The 26,807-nt window shown below is 58.4% G+C and overlaps 3 protein-coding genes across 5 annotated transcripts in view; 1 reads left to right on the forward strand and 2 right to left on the reverse strand.

Moving 5' to 3' along the window:
- Positions 1 to 1,144: 1,144 nt before the first annotated feature.
- SEMA3G (semaphorin 3G) lies at positions 1,145 to 14,168 on the reverse strand. The gene is made up of 16 exons (XM_004419793.3): positions 13,786 to 14,168; positions 11,817 to 11,977; positions 11,640 to 11,702; positions 11,263 to 11,382; positions 10,903 to 10,993; positions 10,670 to 10,786; positions 10,292 to 10,437; positions 9,969 to 10,083; positions 9,815 to 9,884; positions 9,367 to 9,511; positions 8,837 to 9,068; positions 8,651 to 8,742; positions 7,908 to 7,949; positions 6,722 to 6,950; positions 6,272 to 6,411; positions 1,145 to 4,914 (listed from the first exon to the last, which is right to left on the reverse strand). The coding sequence occupies exons 1-16, from the start codon at positions 13,892 to 13,894 to the stop codon at positions 4,474 to 4,476; spliced, it is 2,313 nt and encodes a 770-aa protein (XP_004419850.1). The 5' UTR covers positions 13,895 to 14,168; the 3' UTR covers positions 1,145 to 4,473.
- A 5,512-nt stretch (positions 14,169 to 19,680) lies between these two features.
- On the reverse strand, positions 19,681 to 22,602 carry TNNC1 (troponin C1, slow skeletal and cardiac type). The gene is made up of 6 exons (XM_004419794.3): positions 22,564 to 22,602; positions 21,098 to 21,128; positions 20,737 to 20,883; positions 20,353 to 20,467; positions 19,976 to 20,112; positions 19,681 to 19,892 (listed from the first exon to the last, which is right to left on the reverse strand). The coding sequence occupies exons 1-6, from the start codon at positions 22,585 to 22,587 to the stop codon at positions 19,861 to 19,863; spliced, it is 486 nt and encodes a 161-aa protein (XP_004419851.1). The 5' UTR covers positions 22,588 to 22,602; the 3' UTR covers positions 19,681 to 19,860.
- Positions 22,603 to 24,120: 1,518 nt separating this feature from the next.
- The window catches only part of NISCH (nischarin), a 32,802-nt gene continuing 30,115 nt past the window's right edge, over positions 24,121 to 26,807 (forward strand). For all 3 annotated transcript variants that reach the window (XM_087431144.1, XM_004419795.3, XM_004419796.3), the window contains exons 1-2: positions 24,121 to 24,240; positions 26,421 to 26,504. In XM_087431144.1, the coding sequence (XP_087287270.1) occupies positions 24,148 to 24,240; positions 26,421 to 26,504 (177 nt within the window). In that variant the 5' untranslated portion in view covers positions 24,121 to 24,147. The remainder of the gene's footprint in view (positions 24,241 to 26,420; positions 26,505 to 26,807) is intronic.

Here is a 26,807-nt window from a genome sequence, read left to right on the forward strand (position 1 = left end):
TTGCTCCCTTATTCTGCCCCCTCCCTGCCCTCCACCCTTCCTTAGAAACTAGTCTGTTGGACTGCAGGACAGCCACGGGCTTGAGGTGAATCCTAGCCCTCCACAGAGGACCATGCCAGACACAGGAGGAGCAGGAAGTGGGCTGGTGAGGCAAGCTGAGTATGGGAGGACTGGAGCCAGAGGCAGGGCAGAGTCTAGGCCCAAGGGTCGGCAGGCTGGCAGCTTGGCAGCCCTGGCCCTGGGGTGGCAGGTCCTGCTCTGGTGCTGGCCATGGGAAGCCAAGATGTGGCTATTCCATCTGGGAGGTCAGGACCCCCAGAGTTTACAGGCTTAGAAGGCAGAGATTAATACATTAATCTCATGTCTTAAAGGAGAGAATTAATCTATGAGTATTTTCCCTAAGTATACTCTTCAAAACATGACAAACATGAGATGTTAGCTGCTGCAGGGGAAAAACGGATAGAGGACCACATGTTTTGGAGAATCATGTAGCATATAGTAGGCATTCAAATTAAGGAGAGATCACTGCGGGCCTCTCAGGGATTTCACAGGGCAAGCAAGCAGGCAATGCATAGCTCCATGGGGGCTTAGGGGCAGAAATCCCCATATTTATTTGACCATTGTCATGAAGGATCTCATGGGATAACTGTTCCACAGGACAATTTTCCCCCATTTTGGGAAATGCTTGACTAGACCCTTTCTCGAAGCCCCTTTTCAACTCTAAACGTGTTTGGGAAATCATGAAACAGAGGCCCAAAGACCAGGGGAAGTATGAGACTTAGAGGAAAAACCTGGGAGAGGAAGATAGAGTGAAATCCCTGAGACAGGAAATAGGGCTCAAGATGGGAGGTGGGAGGGGAAGTGGGGGGACTTTCTAAAAGGGGGCTGTGGAGGTCTCATTCACACACTCCTCCCCGTCCAGCATTCTGCACCAAGTGGGTGCTCTGGTGATGCTTCTCAGTCAGTGGTGATGATGGCTTGGGGCAGGGCAACGGAGTTTCAGGTTCTCTCAGGCCTGGGTGTTTGTGCAGTGGCCAGGGGGGCAAAAGGAGGGGCCCCACTCCAGGGCCTGGGCTGCAAGATGGGACTGATGACTAATCTGTTAGCTTAAGCCCCCCTAGCCTATAGCATGGATTGAGGGGCCCACCCAAGCAAGAGGCTAGTCTCCCTGGTGAGGTGGGGTGATGTCACTCCCATCTTTAAAGCACCCCTGCCTTTTCCCATCTCCCTCCAGCACCAGTGGAGTCTGCTCTGTGGGCAGGGGCATGATATCACTGGGGGAGTGGGAGCCATGGTCAGAAATGCCTTCTGCAGCACACCCAATAGGCCAGACTCCCGGGGCCTCCCTTCCTCCCCAGAAGCTGCAGCCCCCGCAGCACAATCTGGCCCCCAGGCAAGAGCACAGTGGCCTTAATATACGTTGGTATGCGGCTTGGGATGAAGACAGGCGCCAGGCCAAGAGTTGCTGTTACAGATATCAAGTGTTATTGTGAGAAAGGGGCAGCGCTGCCTACATGCCCAGCTGCCCTTTGCCAGCAGTTTTGGGGTTTTTTTTCCCAGCTCAAGAGCCTCTTGAAGTTCCAAGAAGGTCAGTCTCAGAAGCCCACAGGGCAGGATTTTCCTAATTTAATAAGCAATCTGAGCTTCGTAGACAAAGCCTTCTGATTCCTTCCCCTGCTGCCCATTTCCCTCCCTCCTAGAAAATACCACCTAGGGTGGCCTTCTGCCTCCTGGAATGGACGAGGAAGGCTCTTCATTTCCAGCTCATGCAGATGGCATCAGTCAAATAGCACAGAAATACACAGACACGATAATGATATAATTATGTGATGTAAATATTAACTTCATCCCTTTCCTTGTAGACACTGTGCTAGCCTCACCAGACTCGGGGACGGTCATGACAATAAAAATAACAATAGTAATTACGAGAAGTGTGCTCTGAAGACAGAGAAACCATAAGGCCCGTCTCAACATATGAATACAAAAGTAGAATTCACACATAGAAGCATTTCCAGGAGTTAATAACACACAGTACTATATGGGTGTGGGTTGGGGGAGTTGGTAGAAGCTGTCCATAATTTTCCAAGTGTAGGTTTTCATTCTTCAGGATTTTGAGTTCCTTCTCCCTCCATTTTCCAGAATAACTTGCCCAGAGGACTCTGCCTGGAGCCAGTCACACCTGGGCCCAGTCTAAAGGCCACTGAGGGCCTGGTCGTTTCTTCCTGGCTTCCCTGGGATAGAAAGGCAGAGCTGGCTGCAGCTCTGACACCATTCCTGGGGCTCTGCACTCTCTCCTCCCCCTCTTCCATGGCCTCTAGCTCTACCTCCCTTCTCTTCTCCAGCCCCCCACCCTATACTCCTGCTCTCCTCTGCTTTTACCTGCTGACATCCTAGCCAAGCAACCCCAGGCTGGAGGCTTCCCAAAGTGTTGTCAGGTTAATCTCAGTGCTTCTGGGCCGGCCCCGTGGCTTAGCGGTTAAGTGCACGCGCTCCGCTACTGGCGGCCCAGGTTCAGATCCCGGGCACGTACCGAGGCACCGCTTGTCCGGCCATGCTGAGGCCACGTCCCACATACAGCAACTAGCAGGACGTGCAACTATGGCATACAATTACATACTGGGGCTTTGGAGGGAAAAAAGGAGGAGGATTGGCAATAGATGTTAGCTCAGAGTCTGTCTTCCTCAGCAAAAAGAGGAGGATTAGCATGGATGTTAGCTCAGGGCTGATCTTCCTCACAAAAAAAAAAAAAAAAATCTCAGTGCTTCTGCTTCACTTACTGTGCAGTCAAGGAGGGGACAGGGGGACCTATTTCAGATCCCAGTTCTCTGGAGATCGGGGGCTCTGATAAAGTCCAAGGCAGATGCAGTCTGGGTTTGAGTTCAACGGGGCAGGAAGCTCTGTCTTACTTTTATCTGTTTTTTCCTCCTTTCTTCATCTTGGTTTTTTTAATGGAGGGAATCTTGAACCTGATGCTCTTGTCTCCCTCCTGTCGGTTTTGTGCGTCATTAATTGTTCATATGCAGGCTGGGAACAACTTTTCATTTAGTCCTCCTCCTCCTCCCCCTCTGTGCTCCCCAGCCCAAGAAACACATTACTCTGATGGCAAAAACACCTCCCTACATGCCCAGACAGAATGCATCCTGGCCACCTGAGCCTCAGCCCTAAGAACCAGCAGGACTTAGCAGCTTTTTCTCCTGCATTCTTTCCCTTAGAAGAAAAAAGGCTTTATAAATGAACACTCCATGACCAACCCTTATTTGGCAAAAACCAGATTCTAGGGTGAGAAACATCTGGCCTTCCCAGTGGCTCCTGAGCTAATTGTTGCCATCTTCAGTCCTTGAGAACGCCTGCTCCTGAGTTTCATAGTCCATCCTAGGGTCTCCCACCCTCTCTCCATCTCAAAAGCCTCTCAATCCTCTGTGGCCCCCAGCAAAGCCTTGCCCCTGGTCCTGTCCACTGGCTGCAGCTTGCTCACAGAGCTGCCACATTCCCACCCTCCCAGGCTTTGGGTGTGCTTGCATTGCCCTGGGAAAGACAGCCCACTCCTGCCACCCACACACTTCCCCCACTCCCCTCTCCCCATCTCTAGTCCACAGAGATGGGGGATGACATTCTCCTAGATCCCTCCCCTCTCCCTGCTCATCAGCATGGAGACCCTGACGGTGGGGAGGAGGAATCCCATCAGGAAATGTGGGCAGCCCAGGAAAGCTGGCCTGGCAGCTCGGGGACCTGGGGAAGGGTAGACAGGCTGTGAGACCTCCCCCTTGGTTTATGAAGTGGGGCCTGACGCCCAGACCACCCCAGGTCCCAGGAAGTTCTAGCAGTCTATGTTTCTGTGATTCTGAGACGGAGAAGAGGTGGTAGGCAGTGGCAGGGAGCCACCAAGCTATCAGGGCACAAAGTGGGGTGGGGGTCTTGCTATTCCACCTTCTCAGCACCTCCACTCTCCCTCCCCAACTCAGTCAGGTAGGCCTTTTTAACAGGTGCTAGCTTAGAGGCCACTTCCACCCTCCTCTGGCTGTGTGAGGTCCCCTGCCCAGACACCTCCTCAGTCACACTCACACACCCACTCTAAGGGTCACTCAGAATGGCCATTGTTCTGCCGGCTGGGAAAGAACCACCCAGCCAGCCCTCTCGCCTTTGGGCACAACCAGAAATGTGCTCTGGGAACCATCTCTGAGAACAAATAGCACGCCCACCTGGTTTGCCAGCGACCAGAGGGTACTGGTTTCAGACTGGGATTGAGAGCACAGAGAGGGGCAGGGAACAGGCCTCTGGCACAGGACCCCTCTGTCAGGCCCGAGCCTTCCCTGTGGCAGCCTGGTAGGGATATGGGGGTGGGGCAGAGACTCCCATCTTGAAGAGGCAATCCAGCCTACTGGCCCCTTCTGCCCTAGCTGGGTGGGTGGGAGACACTGGGGACTGCTGCTGGGCCACCTGGTCCATCATGACTGCCCCCTTCTCTGCCCTCTTCTATGTGGCCTCCACCTCCCGGGGTGTCCGATTACGCTCGGCCTGCACCCGGCTCCTCACTTTCTTGCCCAGCTCCAGCCCTGCCCAGCTCTTGCCCTTGGCCTGTTTGCCCCGGCTCCGGGAGGAGCACCACACACGCTCACAGTACTCATCCACCCGGGGCAGGTTAGCAAAACCGATGAGCTGCAGGATGTCCTTGTACCAGGCCTTGGGTGGGGTGGAGGCCAGGCCTCCCCGGGCTGGGGGCTCCTCTGGCCGCGGCTCCCGAGGGAACAGGCTGTCAAGCTGCGTGGCCACGATCACCTCCAAAGCCAGGCGGACCACCGTCTGGGAGAAGCCGTGCTCCAGCGTCGTGCAGGTGTAGGTGCCTGCATCCAGGCGGCTGAGCCTGCGGAACAGCAGCCCCTGCTCCATCTGCAGGACTCGCTCGTCTGTCTTCACCTGCCAGGCACAAGGGAGGGTGTGATGGGGGCGTGGAGGAGGGCACACACCATCAACTTCTCTGCCCCCTGCTTTTCCAAATTTGCCATCTCAGAGCCCAGAGCTTGGGCACTTCCCCTTGCCTATTCTCCCCTTCCCAGGAGGGGACCAGCACCTTGGCAGGCTGGACCTCCTAAAGACTATGAGCTAATTGCAGGCAGCGCCTCACCTTCCCATAACCCAGCACAGGGCCTGCAAAGGGGGCTTTTCAAAGATTTGACTGACTGATCCTCCCTAGTTAGAGCTCTGGGACACCTATCTTGGCTTTAGGGGCCCCTGGCACACATTCCCGGGGAGCAGAGGGAGTAAGAGGATATTTATAGGCTTTTACTCAGGAGGGTCTGTACCCCCATCCCCAGGACGAGAACTTCTCTCCACTCTCCACACACACAGCCTTCCCTGTCTTGGTCTGCATTGTTCACTCCCCCCACCATGCAGGGCTCACAGCCCCAGCCTTGGGTGGGCTGAGTGCCCATCACAGTGTGGGAGGCACAAGTGCTGTTCTGATCCGGCCCCATCTCTGGCCTGGCCGCCATCTGTACATTTGTACGTTGAGGCTGGACTGCTTGGGCGGTTAGTGTTGTGTGCTCCCCCTGCCCCTGGCGCCTGGGGGAATCTTCTCAGTGCCCAGCCCAACAGCTGGCCCAAGGCTGGCCTCCTCCAGTTCCCAAGCTGGAAGGAGAGCTCCTCCTGTCATCAACTTACTCCCTCCTTCCCTGCTTGTGGGAGCAGCTCAAAAATGGTTCCTCACCCTGCACCCTCTCCACGCCCAGCCTCAGGGCCCAGACTAAAGCCATCTCTGGGGGTGATAGACCTTTCCGGATAGGGAAGGAGAGGGCCTGGGCAGACAGCTGGACTCCAGGGAGGAAGTACGGGGCCAGGCAGTATGTGTGGGGGGTGAGGGTAGGGTAGGGTGTGCTGGGGCCAGTGGTCAGAGGCCCAGGCCTGAGACAGAGGAGGACTAAGAACTCTGGGGAAGAGAGCCCTTCAAAAATGAGCCATATGTGTAAGCATGGGGGGCTTCCTGACCAGCCCAGACCCCCTTCCCTCTCTTCCATCTCTGCTACCCACCTCTCAGAGCTCAGCTTAGTGCCTTGGGAGTTATGGGCTCCCTGTCACTGGAGAAGTTCCAGCCACATCTGGCCTGGGCATTCCCAGATGGCAGGAACAGGGGCACACCAGGGGCCTAATATACACTTTTCTGTGGTTGATCTTGGCAGGTTCCCCTCAGAGCCCCTCCCTAAAGCTCAGGACTTGGGGTTCAGGGAGGGGTCTGACCTCAGGACACATACAGGCTGGAGGCAGGGTCCTCACTCACCTGGTCGGGCCCCTCGTCCCCTGGCCTCTGCAAGAACCAGCGCACGGTGGCCTGGGGAGACTTGGGCAGGCACTCCAGGAAGGTGCTGTTGTGCTCCGTGCCGTAGACTGTGGTGGTCGCCACGAGTCCTGCAGCCTCCTCTGGAGGGAGACAGAGGTGGGCTCAGCTTAGGAACTATGGGGACCCGGCAGCCAACTGACTCCCACAGCCCAGGAGCCCCCACCAATGCGACAGGGACCTAGGTGTCCATCAGTCCCCAAGTCAGTCACTCTGTCCAAAGACCTTATACCTATATACCGACAGGAACTGCACAGATAGGGAAACTGAGGACTGTTTGAAACAACAGGACCAGTCTGAGGCCCCACTTCACAGGGGTCGAGCCCAGGCCACAGGGGTGAGTAGGGACCTTGTCAGAGACCAGCTGGTGTCCCCATCCCAAATGCCACTCACCTTCCCGGCTCTGGCCCAGGCACTGCAGGGCAGGGTTGCCATGCCGGATGTGCTGCCGACGGAACCGGCGCTTGCTGGTGCCCGGCCGATAGTGGGTGCAGGAGGAGCCGTCCCAGGCGCAGTAAGGGTCCCGAGCCAGGCAGCACTCCGCACAGGCACTGCCGTAAGTCTCACACTGGTGCAGCTGCAGCCGGGCCACACCCAGCCTCGAGCCCACGTACAGCATTTGCTGGGAAGGGACACAACCAGAGCCCGTGGTGAGCCTGGGCTTCCCCAGAAGCAGCTAGGCTCTCAGCCCCCTTGGGTTCCTGAGACCCCTGCCATTTGCAAGCGGTCCTCCAGAACCTCTTGGGTGCATTCACAGAAACAATAAATATTTATCATCCACCTGCTATACACCAGATCCTGTGCTAGGACATGCAGGGGATGGGGCAGACCTGGGGGCTTTTCTCTAAGGGGCTTCTCCAGGCCCTCCCTGCTGCTGACCTCTACCCTCTACCCTAATGGCCTTTATCATGACTTGCCTCTGACCTTAGAGGGACACTCTGATTTAATCAATCCCAGTACAAAAGCCGGGATTTACCCAAAGATAAACTGGGGCAGATGAAGAGATGGTATTTGCCACTTGCAAAAGGACACAGTAGACCTCTAAGAAGTGGCTGCCTTGTTTGATTAAAATCTGGGTTTTGGGCCGGCCCCGTGGCTTAGCGGTTGAGTGTGTGCACTCCTCTGCTGGCGGCCCCGGTTCGGATCCCGGGCGTGCACTGACGCACCGCTTCTCCGGCCATGCTGAGGCCGCGTCCCACATACAGCAACTAGAAGGATGTGCAGCCATGACATACAACTATCTACTGGGGCTTTGGGGAAAAAAATAAATAAACAAAATTATAAAAAAAAAAAAAAAAAGAAAAAAAGAATCTGGGTTTTGTTTTTAAGCACATTTTGCCTTCCCTGAGGAAGCGGCCTCTGTGGATCTCCCCTTATCTGAACACAGCCTCACTTACTTGGGGCCTCCCACTGCCCACTGGTTTCATGCATGGGCCTCTCAGCTCCCAGCTGGACTCTCAACCCTCATTGCAGGGCCTAATCAGGCAGCCACAGGGCCTGCTATAGTGGGGCTTCCCAGCAGACAACGGCAGTGCTCAAGGAGGTGCAGGCAGGGGTAGAAGGAGGCAGCCGCTCTTACCCTTTTGACAGAGATCTCCATCTCAGTGATGGGTGTGGGCACCTGGGGAAGGAGCAGGGTCTCAGCGAGGGTGGGCTGGGAGGAGACCTCCTCTGCATCCCTGCTTTCAGCTTCCTCCAGCCCCTGGCATGGGAGTCACCTATCTCTCAGCTTGGGTCTGCGCACACCCTGGCAACTAAGGCCAGACGGTCTTTCCCAGACATTGGGTTACAAGAAAGGCCCCCTCACCCTGGCTGGCCTCCAAGCAGGAGGCTTGGCTGAAAGCACAAAGCTCTGGTGTTCCTCCCACAGCCCTGTTTCCCAGCAATGAAGCAGCTGTCCCAAATCACCCATCTCATGTCAAGAGGCACAACAGTCCCTCTGACACAGATGACCTCCTGCCTGATTCTATAGAGGGGCTAACAGAACCCCTTGGGGACTTGGGGTCTCACCCAAGTGAGACCACCCACCCCTTCACTGTGACTTGAGCCTAGCAGGGCTTTGTCAAAGGGCGCTCACCTTGGCCATCCCTCCCCGGGCCTCCAACTTTCAGCTCACAGACTGCATCTCCAGGCCCCGCAGTCGTTCAGAAGCAGCAGCAAGGCCTCTGCACCAGTGAGGGCCATCACTTTCATCCCCACTGGCTGTGGGTTCAGTAAAGACAGGCCCATCTCCCTCCTGTGCTTTGCTCCTGCTTCCCCGTAGGGATGCCTAGACCCAGGGACAGGAATTGAGGGGACCCCTCCCACCAGTCCCCCACTCACCTTAAACACCTGAAGCTCCTCCAGAACCACCTCCTCAGGCTCAGCCGAGGCCCCAGCCTGGAGGGTGATAACCTTGAGTACAGAGCCTGAGTCTGGGGCAGGGGAGAAGGGGTCAGTAGGAGAGGGAGGAGCAGCCTGGGCCCCTGCACACCTCCCCAGCCTGGCCACCCCACTCAGCCCACCCACCAGTCCCTAGGAAGATGACATCGTAGGTCCCATCCTCTGCCTCCACTCGGTCCACCACAATCTGGCGCAGCTGCTGAGCCAGGTGGGTTTTGACAAGGACAGGGTGGCCCTGCCGAGGCCGCACAGGCCGGAACATGAGTGGGTGGGCTCGGGCAAACTGCAACACCTCGTCCGGGTAGTCCTTGGTGCTGCCAAATGGTCGTCCTGGCTGGGCAGTCATCTTGCTGGGGCACTGTGGGCAGCAGCAAAGGGAGTGCCTAAAGCACCCTGGGATGGCCAGTTCCCCACCCCAACCTGTTTCCACGCTTTACTGCCAGGGCACACCAACTCAGAGGGACCACTTTCCCTGTAGGGGGGCTCCTTAACATGGTCACAGCTCTGCTCCCCTCCTCACCCCGCCCAGCACCTCTGGAGCCCCAGCTCAGCTGCTGCCATAGGGCTGCATGCAGGCACAAGGCTTTCCCAAGTTGAAGTCCCTCCTAGCACCCACTCAGCCCTCTTCCCTGGCCTGGCCCTGGGCACATACTCACCATGCCAGGGCGAGGGAAGGGCACCTTGCCCCCATAGGGCCCCCACTGGTGCTGGGGACCATCTTGGTGGGCAAAGGGCCCCTTGAAGACCTCCCAGATGTCTGCCATGTGATACACGCAGACGGCGAAGCCCTGGAACACAGCACTGCCGCGGGCGGACAGGGACAATCAGGCCAGGTCGGCCATCATAGGCAGGAAGGGGACAGTCTGGCTCCATGGCCAGAGCAGAGGGTAACAGTGCCTGCTGTCAGCAGAAACCGAAAAACAAGGACATCCAGGCAAAGGCAAAGAGAGGGAGACAGAGAATACAGCCACAGAGTCCCCGTGTCAGGGACAGAGACAGGGACCCACGGTGAGGCCGGGACATGAGGCAGAGGCTCAACAGAGGAGGCTGAGGGTGCAGAGACCAGGCCAGGGGTGGGGGCTGAGGGGAGGCTGGTGTGCCCACCTGACCATGCTGAAGAGCGCGTACACCTCGAGGCTCTTCCCTGCCTTGGGCCACAGCAGGAACACATCCTCTGGGAGACAGAAGGCCACTGCCAATGACCCCCACCGACTGGCTCTGAGCCCTCCCTACTCCTGCACCCAGGCTTGCCCCTTACCCAGCTGGTCAAAGTGGGTCTCAGCACCACCAAGGCCGGGCACCGAGCAGACTAGCCTGGCCTTGAGAAAGGTGCTCCATTTGTTCACCAGCACCCGCTGGCCGCCAGCATCATTCTGTGGGGGGGAGGGCAGAGTCAGCCTTGGGCCCACGAGGACAGGCCCCTCCTCCTGCTCCTAAACCTTCACCCTTAGGGGGAAAGGCATGGACGTTGGCTTCACACCCTTTCCGCAGTTTCCCTACTACTGCAGGTGAGGACAGGTCGAGGAAGTGGGGGTGTGTGTGGCAACGACTTGAACCTTACTGCCCCTTCACAGCTCTCACCACACAGACACGGCCCACGCGGCTGACAGTGACATGGCCTGGGCCACCATCTGGCGAGGGGACAGTCTCCGAGAAGAAGAAGTACACCTTGTCATCATCCCGGTCTGAGTTGTCAGCAATCCGGGCAGCCATCACAAACTGGGGATCTGTGAGGTGACATGGTGAAGCTGGTGGGGGGCCTCACAGGGGAGGACAGGGGGCTGCACCCATGGGGAGGGGGAGAGGTACAGGGACCCCACTGGAGGCTGTAGTCCCAGGGAGTAGAGTGGGGATGGGCCGCCCCTCCAGTCTCCACTCCAGCATCAACTCTCCTGCCTCCCTGCCAGTGCCAGGGGCAGACTCCAGCCAGCCTTGCCCTCAGCAGACCCCTGGGCTCACCATGCAGGAGATTCTGGTCAGAGTCAGAACGCAAGGCTGGCCGGGAACCTCCACTCCGGAAGATCATGGCCTCACGCCCCAGGAAGTCAGCGGTGAGGCCCGTGTACAGATCCCCACCTGGGATGGTGGTGGGAGGCAGAGTCAAGGGAAGAGGGCCCGGCTACCACCCCTTCCCAATGAGATCGGCCAGCTCCCACGCTCCCCGTGCTCACTTGGGCCTGGGCATCACTCACCTACAAAGGTGCTGGCGAAGGGACGGCTGGGCTCATGCGGGCACCGCCCCCGCCCACTTTCCACACTGCTGGGCTCCAGCTGGAGCACATGCTGGGGGAGAGGGAGGGAAGTGGTAACCTGGGAAAGCAGCACCAGCCCCCCGACCCAGGAAGGGGCCATCGCGTGCGGCTGGAGAATGGGGGTTGGGCAGAAGGTGCCCTCATTCAAGGCCTCGCCAATGGGGTCAGCTCTCTGGCACAAAGGCGCCTTTCAGGCCCCTGACCCCTCTGCCCTGACACAGGCTCAATGGGGAGTATTCAGGCAGCAGGGAGGAAATGTCACCGCTTCGGAGTCCTTTGTGGGGCCCACCTCAGGCTCACCTCTCCACGGTGCCCAACAGCGATGAGGGCACAGGTGGGTTGGAAGGCCCCAGTGCCACACACCAGCAGGTGAGTCCGGTTGTGGGGCTGCAGCACCCGCACAAAGTTCGCGCACTCCGTCTAGCGGGGAGAAGAGGGGTGGTGGAGATGAGGGATGCTCACCGTCTCCTTGGGCCCCGAGGCTCAGCCCTGCCTGGCTGATCAGCTCTGGGGATCTAAGGCGGGGGTGACACGCTTCACAGACCTTCAAAAGGCCTGAAGCTCTGCTCCAAATGCCCCCAGCACAGGCACCTGGGGGAGTGGCCACAGGCTATCCCGGGGGTCAGGGCCTGGGCGTTGGTTGGGGTTGGAGGTCAGTCACTCCCGACAGCACTCACCAAAGGATCTCTTCCCTTGTGAACACACTCCTCCCTCTGTCCTGGCTGCGGAGGCCACAGGACCTGAAACACAGCCCAGCTGACTCCTGACCTTACGGCCTCAGTTTCCCCATCCAGCTTCCCATCCCAAGATGCCCAGTTCTCAGACAGACCCTCTCTCCAGTCAGTCTAGCTCACCTCCCGGGGATCCGGCCATGCCTGGTCCAGCTGCAGAGAGTAGAGAGCGTCGCGGCCCCCCAGAAAGAGGCGGTCCCGGTACTCATCCAGGTACATGGCCTGAAGGTCCAGGGAGCCTCGGGGACCCAGAAAGATGGCAGAGCGGTTGGCAGACAGGAGGTCTGGGAAGGAGCAAGGGAGAGGGTTAGGGCCTGCTGTTCAGCCCACTTCCCCAGCCAAGGCGTGGAGGTGGGGGGTCCCAGATATGCATTCACCCCCCACACACTCACATCTGGAAAATGTTTCCATGCACAGGGCTGCTGGAGAGCTTCTGGGAAATGGCTCCTGGGGGTGGGTGGGACAGAGGCTCTGAGCCTCCACCCAGCCCAGCCCACCAAGGGGCCTGCCTCCTAGCTCTCCATTCCTTAGTCCCTTGATCTTTCAGTTAACATCTTCTTCCCACTGGCCCACATGTGCCCTACCCAGTCCCCAGGGAAGATGGCCCCTCTGGCAGAAATATGGCAGCAAGCTGGGCAAAGTGCTGAGAGAGCCTGGAGGAGGGTGGGTGAGCATCGTGCAAGGCTGACTCGAGTGGACAGAGGGACAGGCAGGGGAGAGCGCTCACAGCAGAGGAGCACATGGCAAAGGCCTGGGTGTGGGAGAGGCCAAGTGTGGCCAGGCAGAGCTCTAGGCTCTAGGCCAGGGCTGTGGCTAAAGAGGATTTTCTCCTCCATAGACACTGCCTACCCAGGCCTCAGGGATGGGGGGTGGCTGTCTGGGGATGCTGGTCCCAGGAGTTGAGGATCCTGATATAGGTCCTTGGGGTTCAGTTAGGGAGATGGAGGCAATGGGCGGGCAAGGGGGCAGGCAGCAGGATGTGGTGGGAAGGGGTGCTGGCCACCCTTGAGAAGGCTGAGCATCCTCTGCCTGTCCAAAAGGTCATCCCCAACCCAGCTCCCACTCTATCCCCAAACTGTTCCAGGCTTCTTCCAGGAGGCCCTCCACAGCTGACAGTACTTTGGAGGGAACTCACTCTACTTGGGCTTTTTCTTGTAGCATGACCACCCCCCAAAACCACAGCTCCCAGGGCAGGAGCACATTCTCCCTGCAGACACCCACTTCAGACTCTTCAGAGTGGAGTTATGTCTCTCCCCTCAGACTCTCCAGAGCAGGCCTGGGTCTCCTCCCTTGGACTAGGGTTCCCAGGGGAAGGTGATCACCCCTCTGGTTTCCCCAAGAAGAATCTGTGGGTTCTGCCTATCTCAGGGACCCTTTCCCGTGGACCATCTCCACAGATTCAGAGAGGGCCTGTGCCAGCTGCAGCACAACATATCAAGTTAGATCTGCAGAGGAACCTCCTGGGCCAGGATGGACAAAGAGGGGAGGCTGGAATCCTTTCTGGGCTGCAAAGAGTCTCTGGGATGGAGAGGGAAGAGGAAAGGTCAGCATTGGGAAGTGGGTTGCAAGGGGCAGGTGGGGGGTGAGGCTGTGGGGACTGCAGAGGGGGATGAAAAGAACAGGATGCTGCTCTGCCCCTCCACTGTCTGCCCTGGGCAAGGAGCCCTGGCTGGGGGCAGACAGATCCTCCAGACACGCCCTCTCAGCCCCCTCCCCATCTCTCTTTGCCCATCTCTACTGAGGTCTCTCAGGGTCTCTATCTGTCTCTCTCCTTTTCTCAGCAGCCCCCTCAGCTTCCCCCTATGTGTCTCTGTCTCTCCCACCTCCACCCTGGCCATGTCTCCCAGGACCTGTCCCTCTCCCCCAGCCCTCCTCCCTGCTGGCTCTGGCTCCTGCCTCTGGCAGCCAACCAGGAGCACCATCCCTGGGAATGACCACGAAGTCCTTCCCACGGGCTGTGCAGGGAGTGACTGCATCTCTCCAGCTGGCAGAACAGACTGCCCGGAGCTGGCTGGGGACCCACAGCTGGGGGTGTCACAGGGTCCAGGGCTCCCACGGACATGCACACAAGCAGGGCGCGCACTGCCCATACCTCGGTAGGAGAGCCGCAGGCGGGGTACGCTGGGGCCGGGGCTGGGGCTGCCCCCACAGAGCAGGAGGCCCCCCAGGAGGCAGCAGATGGCCCAGGCCGAGGGGGCCATGCTGGGGGGAACCGAGGGCACCACGCTGCCCGCGGAGCCCCCTCTGGTCCCGCTGTTGGTTGTAGTTTGCTCTGTTGCCGCCAGGCCTGCCACTTATAAGGCAGTGGCTCCACCCCATCCAGGAAGGCGGGGAGGAGGAAGGACGGGGGGAGGTCCCCGCCGCCATCCACCTGTAGCCTCTTCCACCACCCCGGCCAGCCCTGTGGATGCCTCTGTGTCAGACTGACCAGTTCCCCACTGGGGAGACTTTCCCTGCTGGGGTGTGGGTGGTTTACACAGAAATGTTCACAAACCCAAGTCCCCAGGTTCCAGCAAAATATCAAGGGGGGAGATAGCCTGGAAGGGAGGTCAGAGATCAGAGGCCAGAGGTTGGTGGGCTGGGTGGGGTCTGGCTGGGCTCTCCTTTGCTCCCTGCCCCTCCAGTGCTCATGACAGAGACCCCCCACAAACTGACTCTGGGCCCAGGTCCCTAATACCAGGAGAGTCCAGCCCCCTGAAGTCTGGCTTCCCAGTTCCCCTGGCAGGGCCCTCGTTGTCTGGGGGGAGTCATTCTAGCCCAAGGGGTTCCGTATTTGGGGTGGAAGCTTGAGGTCTGGCCATACTTCACAGATCTGGGATTGGCAAGAGATGAATGCCCAGCCTCTTCCACCAGGCCTGTTCCTATCTGGGCCCCAGGCCCCACCCCAGCTCACTGGGGCAGGGAGCAGGATCCACCCCGTGCCAGGGAACATCCCATTGCCCGCCTCCCTCAGCCATCCTGTCCTTCCGGAGGCCTAAGGCCCAGAGTGTCACTTAATGAGTGGCAGGTTCTTCCCAGAGTCCCCCCCCTGCCCTGTAGGCCTCACACCCATGATCCCTCCAGAGGGAGGGTGGAGGGAGGTGCTCACACCCCCACTCCCTTGGCCCTGAGCTCTGATTCAGGGGGCAGGAGAACCAGAGAAGAGGGACAAGGAGGAGACAAGGCTGAGGGGATGAACTGGGGCAAATGAGGGGACCTCCCCATGTCCCCCATCCCGCAGCAGCCCCGGTCACTGCCCCCCAGCAGCTGCAACTCCACTCTACCCCAGACGCCTACACTTAGAATCGGAAGCCCTGGGCCCTAAAAATACTTCAACTTTGAGCCAAAACTTGTGCTCCCAGGATTTTAGAAACTTCTGCAAGTTAGGCCTCCCAGATGGATGAGGCCGAGCCCCCAGATGGCCATCAGAAAATTTTGGGGGCATCAGAGAGGGAAGGAGCTGGCCCAGGCCGCACAGCAGGCTAGGAACAAGCCTCACTCAGCCCTGTCCCTTCCCGGGACTCTCTTTTGCTTTGGGGCCTCCTGAGCGGTACTGGGACCCCTCCTCCCCTCCCCATCTCATCCCTGGGAGGGAAACAGGTCAGCCCCTTGAGTCAGTGTGAGAAGGACCCAGTCCCTCTGACACATACACGCCTCCTCCCAAGGGGAGGAGGGGCCCTGACCTGGGTTGGGCAAGGGGCATAACTAGCTCTATAACCTGGTGAGAGGTACTTATGCAGGGACTGCCAAAATGGTGACTATATCTTGGGCCCTTGGAGGGGTAGAGCTCCTCTGCCTCTGTCTCCTGGGGAGACGTTTTGGCCTGTAGCCTGGGCTGGAGGCCAATGTCTGGCTGGAGATTGAGCTGGACAGCCCCTCAACCACCATCTGGCCACCAGTTGTGGGCAGGAGGCCCAACAACTCCTCAGCCTGCCAGCTCACTGTGGGGGTCTCAGCTCAACTAGGCCCCCAGCTGGGGCTGCAGGGGAGGCCTGGTCTACTGCAGCAGGATGTGGGGGCAGCCCACTCCACACTGCAGAAAAAAGCTTAGGACAGGGGCTGAGAGCCCCAACTCTACTGTTAACTTGTTGTGTGGCATCAGGCAGGTCCTCTCCCTCTCTGGACCTCAGTTTCCCAGTCTGGAAGGTGGATGAGGATCTTCTGTAAAGTCCCCTGCTTGCTGGCTGCAGATGGAAAACAGACCCAAAGAGTGCCCCCGCGCCCCCCGACCCCATAAATTCAGATCAATGGGCCCAGTCACAGGCATCTTGTGTCATCTAGTGGACAAAGTGGGAACTGCAGGCAGTCTGGAAGCTACCGCTGTATCACACCCTGTAGGAGCAACTGGGCCACCCAGGAGAAACTACCACCTCTTGGGACAGCAGGCAGTAACCAAGCAATCATAATGTGAAGAGGCAGGGGCAGTGGGAGATGCTCCAGTGATTGCTTCTGATGGAGGAAATCAAGGGAGGCTTCATGGAGGAAGCACTATCCAGGCAAAGAATGACACAGCGCAAAAGAAATGGAGAGGACTGAAGGCAGCAAAACAGAACGAAGTGATGCATGTAGAGAAGTGCAATGCCACATGCCAGTGGGAGCTGTGAGCCCTTGGCCATATACATGGGTGATGTGCGTGTTCATGCATCAGGTGCCACCAGGTGGGTATGTGGAGGGTCAGCCTCTCCCAGCTAGAATTCTGGGTGGGCATGCCTGGAAGGAATGGATCCCTAGTCCATCCCCGACCAACCTCATTCTGGAACAGAGATATGGCATAATCCCACGGAGCTCCCTCCCTGTGGACCACTTCTTTAAGGCACCAGCCACCCCCTGTGTACCCTCTTTGTAGCTGGTCCAGCCATCCTCCTGTTTTGTTCACAGAGGGCTTAACTCTTAGGGTGTCTCTCTTCTCCTCCCCCAATCCCATTAGCATCCCACATCCCTTGGGTGCCCCCTGGCCTCTCAGGTCCTTGTCATCCTCTCTGACAATCACTTTCTCCTCCCCCCACCTCAGCCACCCATCATCCAAGTCACCACGAAGAAGGACGTGACCACCACCTACATTCAGTATCCCCACTGCCACAATTCTTCCCTCACTGCCTTGAGCCCCCAGAGACCCCTAGCCGCTCACGTTCTGCCACTCTGTCCCTGTGTCTTGTGTCACCTCTTTTCCAGCTTCGCTGGGTTGTTCCCATCAGCATACAGGCCATTTTCTGACCCTCCTCCTTAAATGAGTATACCTGGACTCCACATCTCCCCTCAGCTCCAGCCTATTTCTGTTCCCTGAGAGTTTGCAAAAGGTTACAAGTATTGTCCACACTCGCCGTCTCCCCTTTGCCTCGCCTCATTCCTCCGGTGCTCTCCAGTCGGGCTCCCATCCCACCGCTCCAAGGAAGCCCTCGTGTCCAGGTGGCCAAGGCCTCGGGGGCCTCCAAGCTCCCTAAGCCCAGGGCCATCAGCTGTCTTGAATGCCTCTTTCCTTTCCTCCTGGCTCCCAGGGCCTCTTGCTCACCCAGGGTCTCTCCCACCCCACTGGCCGCGTCTCCTCCCCTGGACTGCCCACGTGGGGTGCCCGGTGCCCAGTCCTGGGCCACCTCTCTCTCCACACCTTCTCCAGGGGGGCCTCATCCAGGACTGGGGCTGGGGAAGCACTTCTTACTCTGATGACACTCGAATTTATAGTTCTCCCTCTGCCCTCTCGCTTAGTCCAGCCTCGCTTTGACATCCCCACCATCCTGTCCCAGAGGCGTCTCAACTTTGACACGGACAAACAACTCTCCATCTCTCCTGTGACTGTCCCTCCAGAAACGCACAACCTGAAGCTAGTCCTGAGGAAATACCAGATAAACCCAAATTGCATGAGATTCTACAAAATAACCAACCTGTACTCTTCAAAAGTGTCATGTCATTAAAGATGAAGAAAGACTGAGAAACCACCACAGAGATTGGAGGAGAGTAAGGGGACAGGACGACAAGACGCAACATGTGATCCTGGCTGGATCCTGGTCCAGGAAGAGGACTTCAGTAGAGTGACTGACAGACCTGAGTGAGGTCCACAGATGAGTTAGCTGCGGTGTGTCAGTGTTAATTTCCTGGGTTTGAGCGTGGTCCCGTGGCTATTTAAGGTGTTAACATTTGGGGAAGCTGGGTGAAGTGTAAATGGGAGTTCTTTGTACTATTTTTGCAAGTCTGGAATTTCAAAATGAAAAGTTAAAAATTGCGAAAAAGAAAATCTAAAGGAACAAAGGAACCTCCACTTCCTGATACCCCACCAAGAACCTGCACCTCTCCCCGGCTTCTATACCTCAGGGAATGGCAGTTCATTCCTGAAATGCAAGGTCACCCTTGACTCCGTACTTCTCACACCTCACATTCAATCCTTCAGTGAGTTGTCTATTCTAGTTCCAAAATATGCCCTGAACCTGTGCACCTCCCTCCACCCTTCTTGCCCCGCTGTGCTGCTGTGCCTCTGTGCCGAGAGCCACCAGGCCTTCTCGCCCTATGGCTGCCGGGGCTGGGCGCCTGGCTCAACACAGCCTTTCTGCTCCTGAGATGCTCCAGTCTTTCCTCATGCCCTCCCATGACTGGTTCCCTGTGGTTCTTCAGGTCTCAGTTCAGTGCCACTTCCTCCAGGAGGCCCTCCCAGACCACTCTATCTCATGGCCACCGCACCTCTACAACCCTCATTCCAGCACTGAGCTGGTTTCCTCACTGCACACGTCTCTCTCTTTGTCTTTCTGAGTTGACTGTAAATTCCACAAAATTAGGGACTGGGCCTCCCTCTGAAGGATCCCAGCATCCAGGCTGTGCCAGGCACATGGTAGGTGTGTGACTAAACCATGGAACTGGTAGACTGGCTTGTGGTGCGGCCCGCTGTGGCCCTGCCTCCTCTCCTGAGATGTTGTAATTCCTGGGTGTACATGTAGATCCTCAAATTCTCCAGCTCCCAAGGGCAGGCCTGCTCCTCTCCTACCAGGTCTCACCAGGGACCAGGCAGCTCCTGCTGGCTCTGGCCTCCACTGGAGGCATCTCCAGAATTCTAAGACCATTTCCAGAATGCTGGGCTTGTCTGGGGAACACCAAGGCTGGGGCACAGGTGGGGAGACTGTGGAGTGGCTGGGTGGAGCAAGGACAGCTGTTGTGACATTCTAGGCACTGTGGCAGCTGTACCTCCTGCAAGCCCCCCTGCTGACACCTCCACTTCCTTACGGCACGCCCTCCCCAAGGCCCGTGTCACTGTCCTGGCTGCAGCTCTGGCCTGGGCATCCCCTCTAAGCTGAGAGCCACCAGGCCTCATGCCTCCATTCCTTGTCAGGGAGGGGAAGTGGGTTCTGGAGCCTCTGAGGCTCCCGGCAACTGGAAACTATGCCGGTCTGGACCTGGAGACAGAGCCCTTGGCTGGGAGCCCAGCGGCTCGGCTCTCCTCCAGACTCCCTGGATGACCTTGACAACCCTGCTCCTCTCTGGGCCCCAGGGTCCTCACCTGTCAAACAGGTGAGGGGACGTAAAGTAGACGATATGCCCCTCGGTCCCTGGGAGTCAATGTTGTCAGCAGGAAATCCAAGTGAGTGGGCAGAGGGACTAGAGCTGCAGGCCCACTGAGCCCCCCAGTGCCCTGCCTCTCCCCAGCCAGAGCTGAGAAGGAGCTGGGGCTGCCGTGCCAAGTGGTACCCAGGGCCTAGCCAGGCACTGCAGTGCAGGACCCCTTGGCTGCCACCTGGCCAACCAAAGCCATGGCCCCGGGGAGCCTGTTAAATGCAGATTCCTGGGCCACCACAGACTCCAGATGCTGAATTGCTGGAGATGGGGCCTGGGCATCAGCAGTTATAGAAAGGAGCCAGGGGGTATGGAGTGTGTAGTCCCGATCTAATCTGAGCCCTCCTGCCGAAGGTGGTGGGCAGGGGTGGCTGGAGCATGGGCTCCGGGATGGGGACGGAAACAGTTATCAGGGCAGAGGTGGTCCCTGGCGAAGAGGCCACAGCCCCTGGGAATGAGAGCCAGACGCCAGGCCTCCAGGGAGCAGGGCTTTATTTGCATTCCCTAGGACAGGGCTGGGGGAGACAGTCATAGAGGGCCCACCGTCAAGGACACGCCCAGGCTCACACCCTGGGGACCCCGACCCCCTGCCCCCACTCCAGGGCCCCGCTGAAGTTGGAAGGTGGCACTGGCGGCTCTGGGCAAAGGTCGACGTCTACTCCACCCCCTTCATGAACTCCAGGAACTCTGTGGAGAGAGGGGCAGGTGTAGGTCAGAGGTGGAGGCTGGGTAGGGCGTGGGCAGTACCAGATCCAGTACCGCTCACTCACCATCATAGTCGATGCGGCCATCATTGTTCTTGTCACCGTCCTTCATGAGCTCCTCAATGTCATCCTCTGTGATGATCTCACCCGTAGCCTGAAGCATTATCTTTAGCTCCTCCAGGTCAATGTAGCCATCAGCATTTCTGCAGGGGGCGGGGTAGAGGGAGGAGCGAGGGGGGCCTCAGAACCCATGGTGGGGGCAGGGGAGGGGAAGAGGCAGCCCGATCCACAACCCCTGGAGGCAGAACAGGGCCACTGGGAGATGGGGCATCCCACTCCTCCATTGTACAGAATAGGAGACTGAGGCCTCGAGGTCACAAGACTGTTCCTCTTTCCCCAGCTCTGCTAGGGTCATGGTCAGAGGTGAAGGGTCACACACTCACTTGTCAAACATGCGAAAGAGGTCAGACAGCTCTTCCTCAGACTTCCCTTTGCTGTCATCCTTCATGCACCGAACCATCATGACCAGGAACTCATCGAAGTCCACTGTGCCGCTGCCTGGAGGTAGACAGTACAGCCATCAGACAGGGATGGTCAGGCTGGCACTGCCCTTGACACTAGACCCTGGTGTTCTCAATGCACCCTCACACCAACTCTGTGAGGTGAGTGTGGTCATTATGCCCATTTTATAGATGAGATGACTGAGGCTCAGAGAGACTAAACAGCTCCTTCAACGGCACAGAGGGATAAGTGGCAGAGGCAGGATTCAGGTCCCCAGCGAGCTGGGGGTGCTACGGGTCTGGGCAGGGGTGGGTAGAGGGGCTCACCATCCTCATCCACCTCGTCAATCATCTCCTGCAGCTCCTCAGGGGTGGGGTTCTGGCCCAGCATCCTCATCACCTTGCCCAGCTCCTTGGTGCTGATGCACCCGTCCTCGGCACCCAGCACGAAGATGTCAAAGGCTGCCTTGAACTCTGTGTCCGATGGGGGAGGAGGCAGAGTGGACAGGGCTCAGCAGCCAGGACCCCAGAAAGCCAGATCCCTGGGACCACCTGCCAACTTGCCCACTTCCCTCTAAGACCTCTGAGGTCATGGAAGAGGGACCCCAGTCTCTGACCTCCAGCCTCGGGTGCTCATGCTCCCCAGCCTGGCCCTGCTGCCCCCCACCATGTATGTCGGGGTACTTACCATTTTTCTGCTCTTCTGTCAGCTGCTCTACCTAGAGAGGAAAAGAAGCCTCAGGACTCAGACTCAGGCCTTAGTTGCTGTGAAGGAAACCAACCCATTCCACAGGTGGGAAGACTGAAGCCAGGAAGAGGCAGGCTATTTCCAGGCCACAGAGCAGGGGCCTCAGTCTTCCCTCCTAGCCCCCAAAGTGCTGAGGTGACCCAGCTGGCTTCACTGAGGCTGGGCTCAGGGCCTGGGTGACAGGTGGGCACCCTCTCCAGGGCCAAGGTGACAATGCCCTTTCAGCCTCCCTGCTGAAACCCAAGCAGGGTGGCCTGAGGGACAGCTGTCCCTCAGGTTGGGACAATGAAACCAATGTGGGGGTGGTCAAAACCACTCACTGTAACCTGACCGGGGTAGCCACTGAGCTATTTTTAACGGGGGACAAAGTTAAACCTGGTGATTGTTCTGGGGACTCTGGCATGCAGGGGGTGGGACAGTGTTATCTGGCCCCCTGGCCTGCTGCTGCCTCAGGAGCCAAAATTAGTCCATCCCCAGCCCCACCAGGCCTTGTATGGGCACAGGGTGGAGGGCGGCCCCCCAGCTCCATGGACTCCTGCAGGACAGGCAGGGGCGCCCCCAGAGCCAGCTGTAGCCCTTCCCTGCCCAGGAGTGGGGCTGGACTTACGGGGCTGAGGGAAGGCTTCCCTTGTGGACAGCTGTTTATGCCAGATGTCCTTGTCTCTGGGGTGGGGGGAGGTCAGGACCCCCTCTGGGATGAAATAGCATCTGAAGCCCCTCAGTGACCCCAGGAGGCTATAGGGACTTGGGGTGACCACTCTCTAGCCCTCACCCCCTGCTAAGCCACTGAGTGCCAGCCTGCCAGGCCGGATGGGGGCTGAGGCCCCCAGTCTCTGTTCCTTCTTCCCAGCTCTTCCTCATGCCCAGTCTTACCCTGACTGCCTCAGACTTCAAAGCCCCCTCCCCAGCTCAGTACTCCAGCTCCGCAGCCCCTCCTCACAACCCCAGTCCCACCCTCCACAGCATCCTCAGCCAGCCAAGGGGCTGGAGGTGGGAGGGAGATTGCGAGTGTATGAGAAGCAGAATGTGAGGGGCAGCTGTGGAGGGTCGTGACAGGGAGACAGCGACAGAGACTGAGAGAGACAGCGCAGGAGGAACAAAGAGATGGAAAGAGGTTGAGAAAGGCAAAGATCCAGAGACCAGAGACACAAATGAAGAGAGATGAGGCCAAGAGACAGACCACAGACACTTGGAGACAGGGGAGATGCTAAAAGCTGCAACCTCCTCCTCCACCCACCCTAACGGCTCCTCTCCTGAACCCCTCACTCCTTCCACACCGGCAACGCTAGACCCACTGCCTCCTGGAGGGCCTGGTCCCCACCACCTCCCTGCAGTAACCTTAACCTGAGCTGAGTGAGCCCCTAGTGGGCCCACTCACCCCAGCCCTTCCCAGGCCCGTCCCTTACCGCAGCCTTGTAGATGTCATCCATGCTGGCGGCTCACAGGGAAGGCTGCTGGGGTTGCCAGCCAGCCCGGGCTTAAATAGCCCTGCCCCACTGCATTCCCAGCCCAGCCCACCCCTGCGTATAGTATCCTCCACCCCCTCCTCCGGTCCTGGTGATCTCAGGCTGGCCTGAGTCCCTGTGTCCTCTGCCCAAGGCAGGGAGCAGATGAAGGGCTGCAAGGACCAGGTCTCTTTCCCTCTGTCCCCCATGGCCCCCAGGGGACTCTCTGGAAAGGTTTCTTGAATGAAAACATGAGCCCAGGACAGGACAAGAGCTGCAAAGTAGCAGGCCCCTACACACAGCAGCTCAACCTCCCATCTGACCAGGAAGGTGAGCAATATTACTCCCGCTTTCCAGATAAGGAAACTGAGGCTCCTGGAGGGGTGGTGACTTGCCCAAGGTCTGGCTGGCTTGGCAGTCCCTGCTTCAAGTTAAACCCCTCTGGAGTTGGGGGCAGCAGTATGCAAGGAGAGACGGAGAGCATAGGGCCCTGCCAAGAGAAGCCTTGAATGCCAAGCTGAGCACAGTGCTGTGGAACTGGTGGAGAAGGAAGTCACTGAGCCACCGTCAGACAGAGTGGTCTGAAGCCCTTCAGCCAGAGGAGCCATGGCCCACATCTTTCATCTCCCCAGCAAAAGCAGTACTAGCTCCGGGCTTGGGTCAGCGGCACACAGTCATTCATCCAACAAACACACTTACAGATGCCCCATCTGTGCCAGACTGTCCCCCTCCAGTTACCTCCCCCCTCTTCTAGGTCTGGATCTTCCCCGGGGTTTGGGCTCCCTCTCTGTGCCTGTGCTTCCTCCATTCCAGCCAGCACTGTAGTTTCTGGGACCAGAAACCCTCCTCTTGTGCCCAATGTCCAGCACATATCCCTTCCTTCCACCTACACCCCCCCTTCATACAGAGCCCCCTTTTGATAACCACACCAGCTCCCTGCCTTGCTTGAGGGCACTGCATGGATTAACCCACTCTAGTCTCCAGCAGCCCACGTGACAGAGATCCCCGAGTCTTGGAGAGGTTAAGAACTGGCCCAGAGTTACTCTCCCTGCTCGGGCTCTAAGCACAGCTCACATCTTCTCCTTCGACCCTCTCGCGCCCTACAGATAATGAACCCAAGAGCCAGGTGAGGCACGATTACTGCCTCCCTTTTCCGGAAGGAGAAACCGAGGCCAGGCGGAGCAGTGACTTGCTTCGGGTAGCCCGGGAGCTGCGAGGCTTTCGCTCCTTCCTACCTGGGTCGGAGTGGCAATGCCCAGAGCTGCCCCCTCCCCAGGCCTCAGTATCTCCCGGCGGCCAGGAGCCCGGCGGGGGGGGGTCCGCAGGTACGGATTACGCAAGCGAGAAGGCCCACGCGGCCTGCGCACGCGCGTCGGCGGCAGCTGTCAGCTACGCGCGAGGGGCGGGGCGAGGGCGCTGGCCGGCGGTGGGGCGGACTTGGCGGCGCGGCGCGCGGCGGGGGCGGGGGATGCCCGGGGGCGGCAAGACGCTGACCCCGCCCCCTGCTGCTGCCAGTCTGCGCCGGGCGGCGGCGGAGCCCGGAACATGGCGGAGGGGCGCAGCTTCGGGCCCGAGCAGGGGGCCGAGCCGGCCAAGGAGGCGCGCGTCGTGGGCTCTGAGCTGGTGGACACGTATACGGTGTGCCGGGGGCGCGGGCGCCGGAACCGGAGCTGGCGGCTGGAACCCGGAGTCCGGGTCGAGGAGTTAGGGAGGGGGTCTGGGCCCCGCGACCGGGAGGATGTGGTAGAGGGGCTGCGATTTCGAGGAGGGGGCCTGGGATAGGGGAATCTGGGGAAGGGTCTGGGCCCCGCAGGTCCGGGAAGAGGGTCCTGGGGTGGGGCCCAGGGAGGGGGCTTGGAGAAGGGGTAGGCGTTCAGAAAAGGAGGCTAGGGTTGGTGGGCAGGATCTGGGGAGAAAGGGGATCTGGAGAGGAGGGATGTCTAGATGAGGCGGAGCCCCCTCTAGATCCTCTAGGCCTGGAGGGGCGCCAGCCTGGGAGGACGTGACGGGGGTCTGGGAGGAGGGGGATTGGGGAAGGGGGTCTGTGATGGATGGAATCGGTGGAAAGGGTCAGAGCCCTGCAGGCCTTGAAGAAGGAGAAGGGGCGGGGCCTTGATCTGGGGGCCTGGGGTCGCAGTTGAAATTTGCTCTAGAAGTGAGAGGGATCTGGGGCCCCGAGGTCCTGGGGGTCAAGCAGAGACAAGAATGAGGGAGAGATGGAGCCCAGACACGGGGGAATTGAGGGGGTGGCTCAGGGCTGAAAGTGCAAGACCCAGGAAGCTTACGGACGGGCTTTGGGTTGTGGGGGCCAGTTGGGGCAGCAAGCCGCCCACACACACACTTCAAGGCTTTGGGGGAGATGGAAGACAGAAAACGGGGGGAGTTCGAGACTGTGATGGAGGTGGAGGCCCTTCTGGGTCTGGGTGGGGTTGGACGCCAGGCCTCTGGACCTGGTAGGCTGCCTGGCAAGGACTGACTCTGGGGTGGGGGCATATTGAGCACCTCCCAACCGTCTGTCCTTTGTTCCCGGGAGGCTGGGAGTGAGTGGGGGGCTTTGGCCCTGCCTTCATCCCACCCCCTCGGCCCTCATCCTAACCCTCCTCCTGAGGGTCATTTCTCTGGTTTGCTCCTTTCCTGGGCTGGGGGATGGGGAGAGAACCTGCCAGGCTGGGAAGAGAGGCTGGGGGCGGATCCTGGAGCAACCAGCCGGCCCTGGAGAAATGGCTGCTCCTCCATGGAGGCTTCAGCTGCCTTATTTTCTCCTCCCCTTTCCCTGCATGCTGCAGAGAGGGGCAGGATACTAGGACCAGGGGGCCTCCTCTAGGTGAAGGTTGAGGTCTCTGAGCTGGTAGCTGGTTGGCCACCCATGGGCTGCATTCAGCTGGAGGGTCAGCTCTAAAAAGCTCTCCTCATTCCTCAGGTCTGAGCCCCTTCTCTGAATGGGTGTGGGGGAGGTGGCAATCAGGCCCACCCCACCATTTCATCTCCCGGTGTGCTGAGTTGAGTATTACTAACACACCTACCTTTTCTTGAACACTTGCTACGTATCAGGCCCCGTACAAAGTATTTTGCATGCGTTACCCTATTTGATTCTGAAACCTACCAGATTTTAAGATGGAAGAACTGAGGCTTGGAGAGACCTTAGGCTCCCAGTCACTTACGTGAGTGACTAATACATAAGCTACAGCCAGGAAATGGCAGAACCAGGTTTTGAACCCAGGTCTTCCTTGACTCCAAGGCCTATTCCCTTAACTGGTGAGCCATACTGCCTTCTCTTGCTGGTCCATCACTGCCCTTCCGCCGCCCTCCCATCAGCTTTTTAGTCCCTTGACTCCTGGCTCCGCAGCAGAAATGACAGCCATGAACCAGCTGAAAGGTTTGGAAAAGGACTTGCTTCCAGAATATTGTCAGGGCACCTGGGGAAAGAATACAGCAGAGAAGCTGGTCCTGCCAGACACGGCCCTGTTCTGCCTCCCTTGGAAGGGGTGGCCTTGCCTACAGCTCAGGTTGGATTGGGCTTTGAATTGCCTGGAGGCAAAAAAACTAGAGATGGCTTGATCCATAGTCACCTTTCCCGATAGTCACCTTTCCTATCCGGTCCTCACAGTGGAATAAAGGCACAGACTTACCCCATGTGCCTGCCAGATCCAATGCTAGGGCCATGGAGCGGGCTGAGTGGGGGCCTGCTGCTTGGCAAGTGTCAGGTGCACAGGCTGGGGCGCAAGGGCAGCCTAACTTAGTTCTGCAGGTATTGCTGGGGCCGGGGCGGGGCTCTCCTTGTTGCTCGCTGGGCAGGGGCTGTCGGTTTTCCCTTTTAGGTTTACATCATCCAGGTCACGGATGGCAGCCACGAGTGGACAGTCAAGCACCGCTACAGCGATTTCCATGACCTGCATGAAAAGGTAACCCTCGAGATCTGGAGACCCTTGTCTCAGAGCTTGGGAGCTTTCAGGTTAAGTTCCCACTGTGCCACGCATTAGTTTTAGAGCAATGCCTATAGTGTTCTTGAATAAACCAGTTTATTAACGTAATTGGCAAAAGAACTGGTGGATCCTGGGAGTTCAACCCTAGCATGAGACGATGTGCGAGGAGCGTATTTGAACTTCAGTTTTAAGATTTCGGGTCCTAGCTTGGATGTGAGATGCTGGGAGTTTCCCAGAGAGGGAACAGGTTTGGTCTTGTTCCACCTGACTATTCCAGAGCCT

Source organism: Ceratotherium simum, chromosome 5 (assembly GCF_057802395.1).
Source record: "Ceratotherium simum simum isolate JZ-2026a chromosome 5, ASM5780239v1, whole genome shotgun sequence".
Taxonomy (NCBI): domain Eukaryota; kingdom Metazoa; phylum Chordata; class Mammalia; order Perissodactyla; family Rhinocerotidae; genus Ceratotherium; species Ceratotherium simum.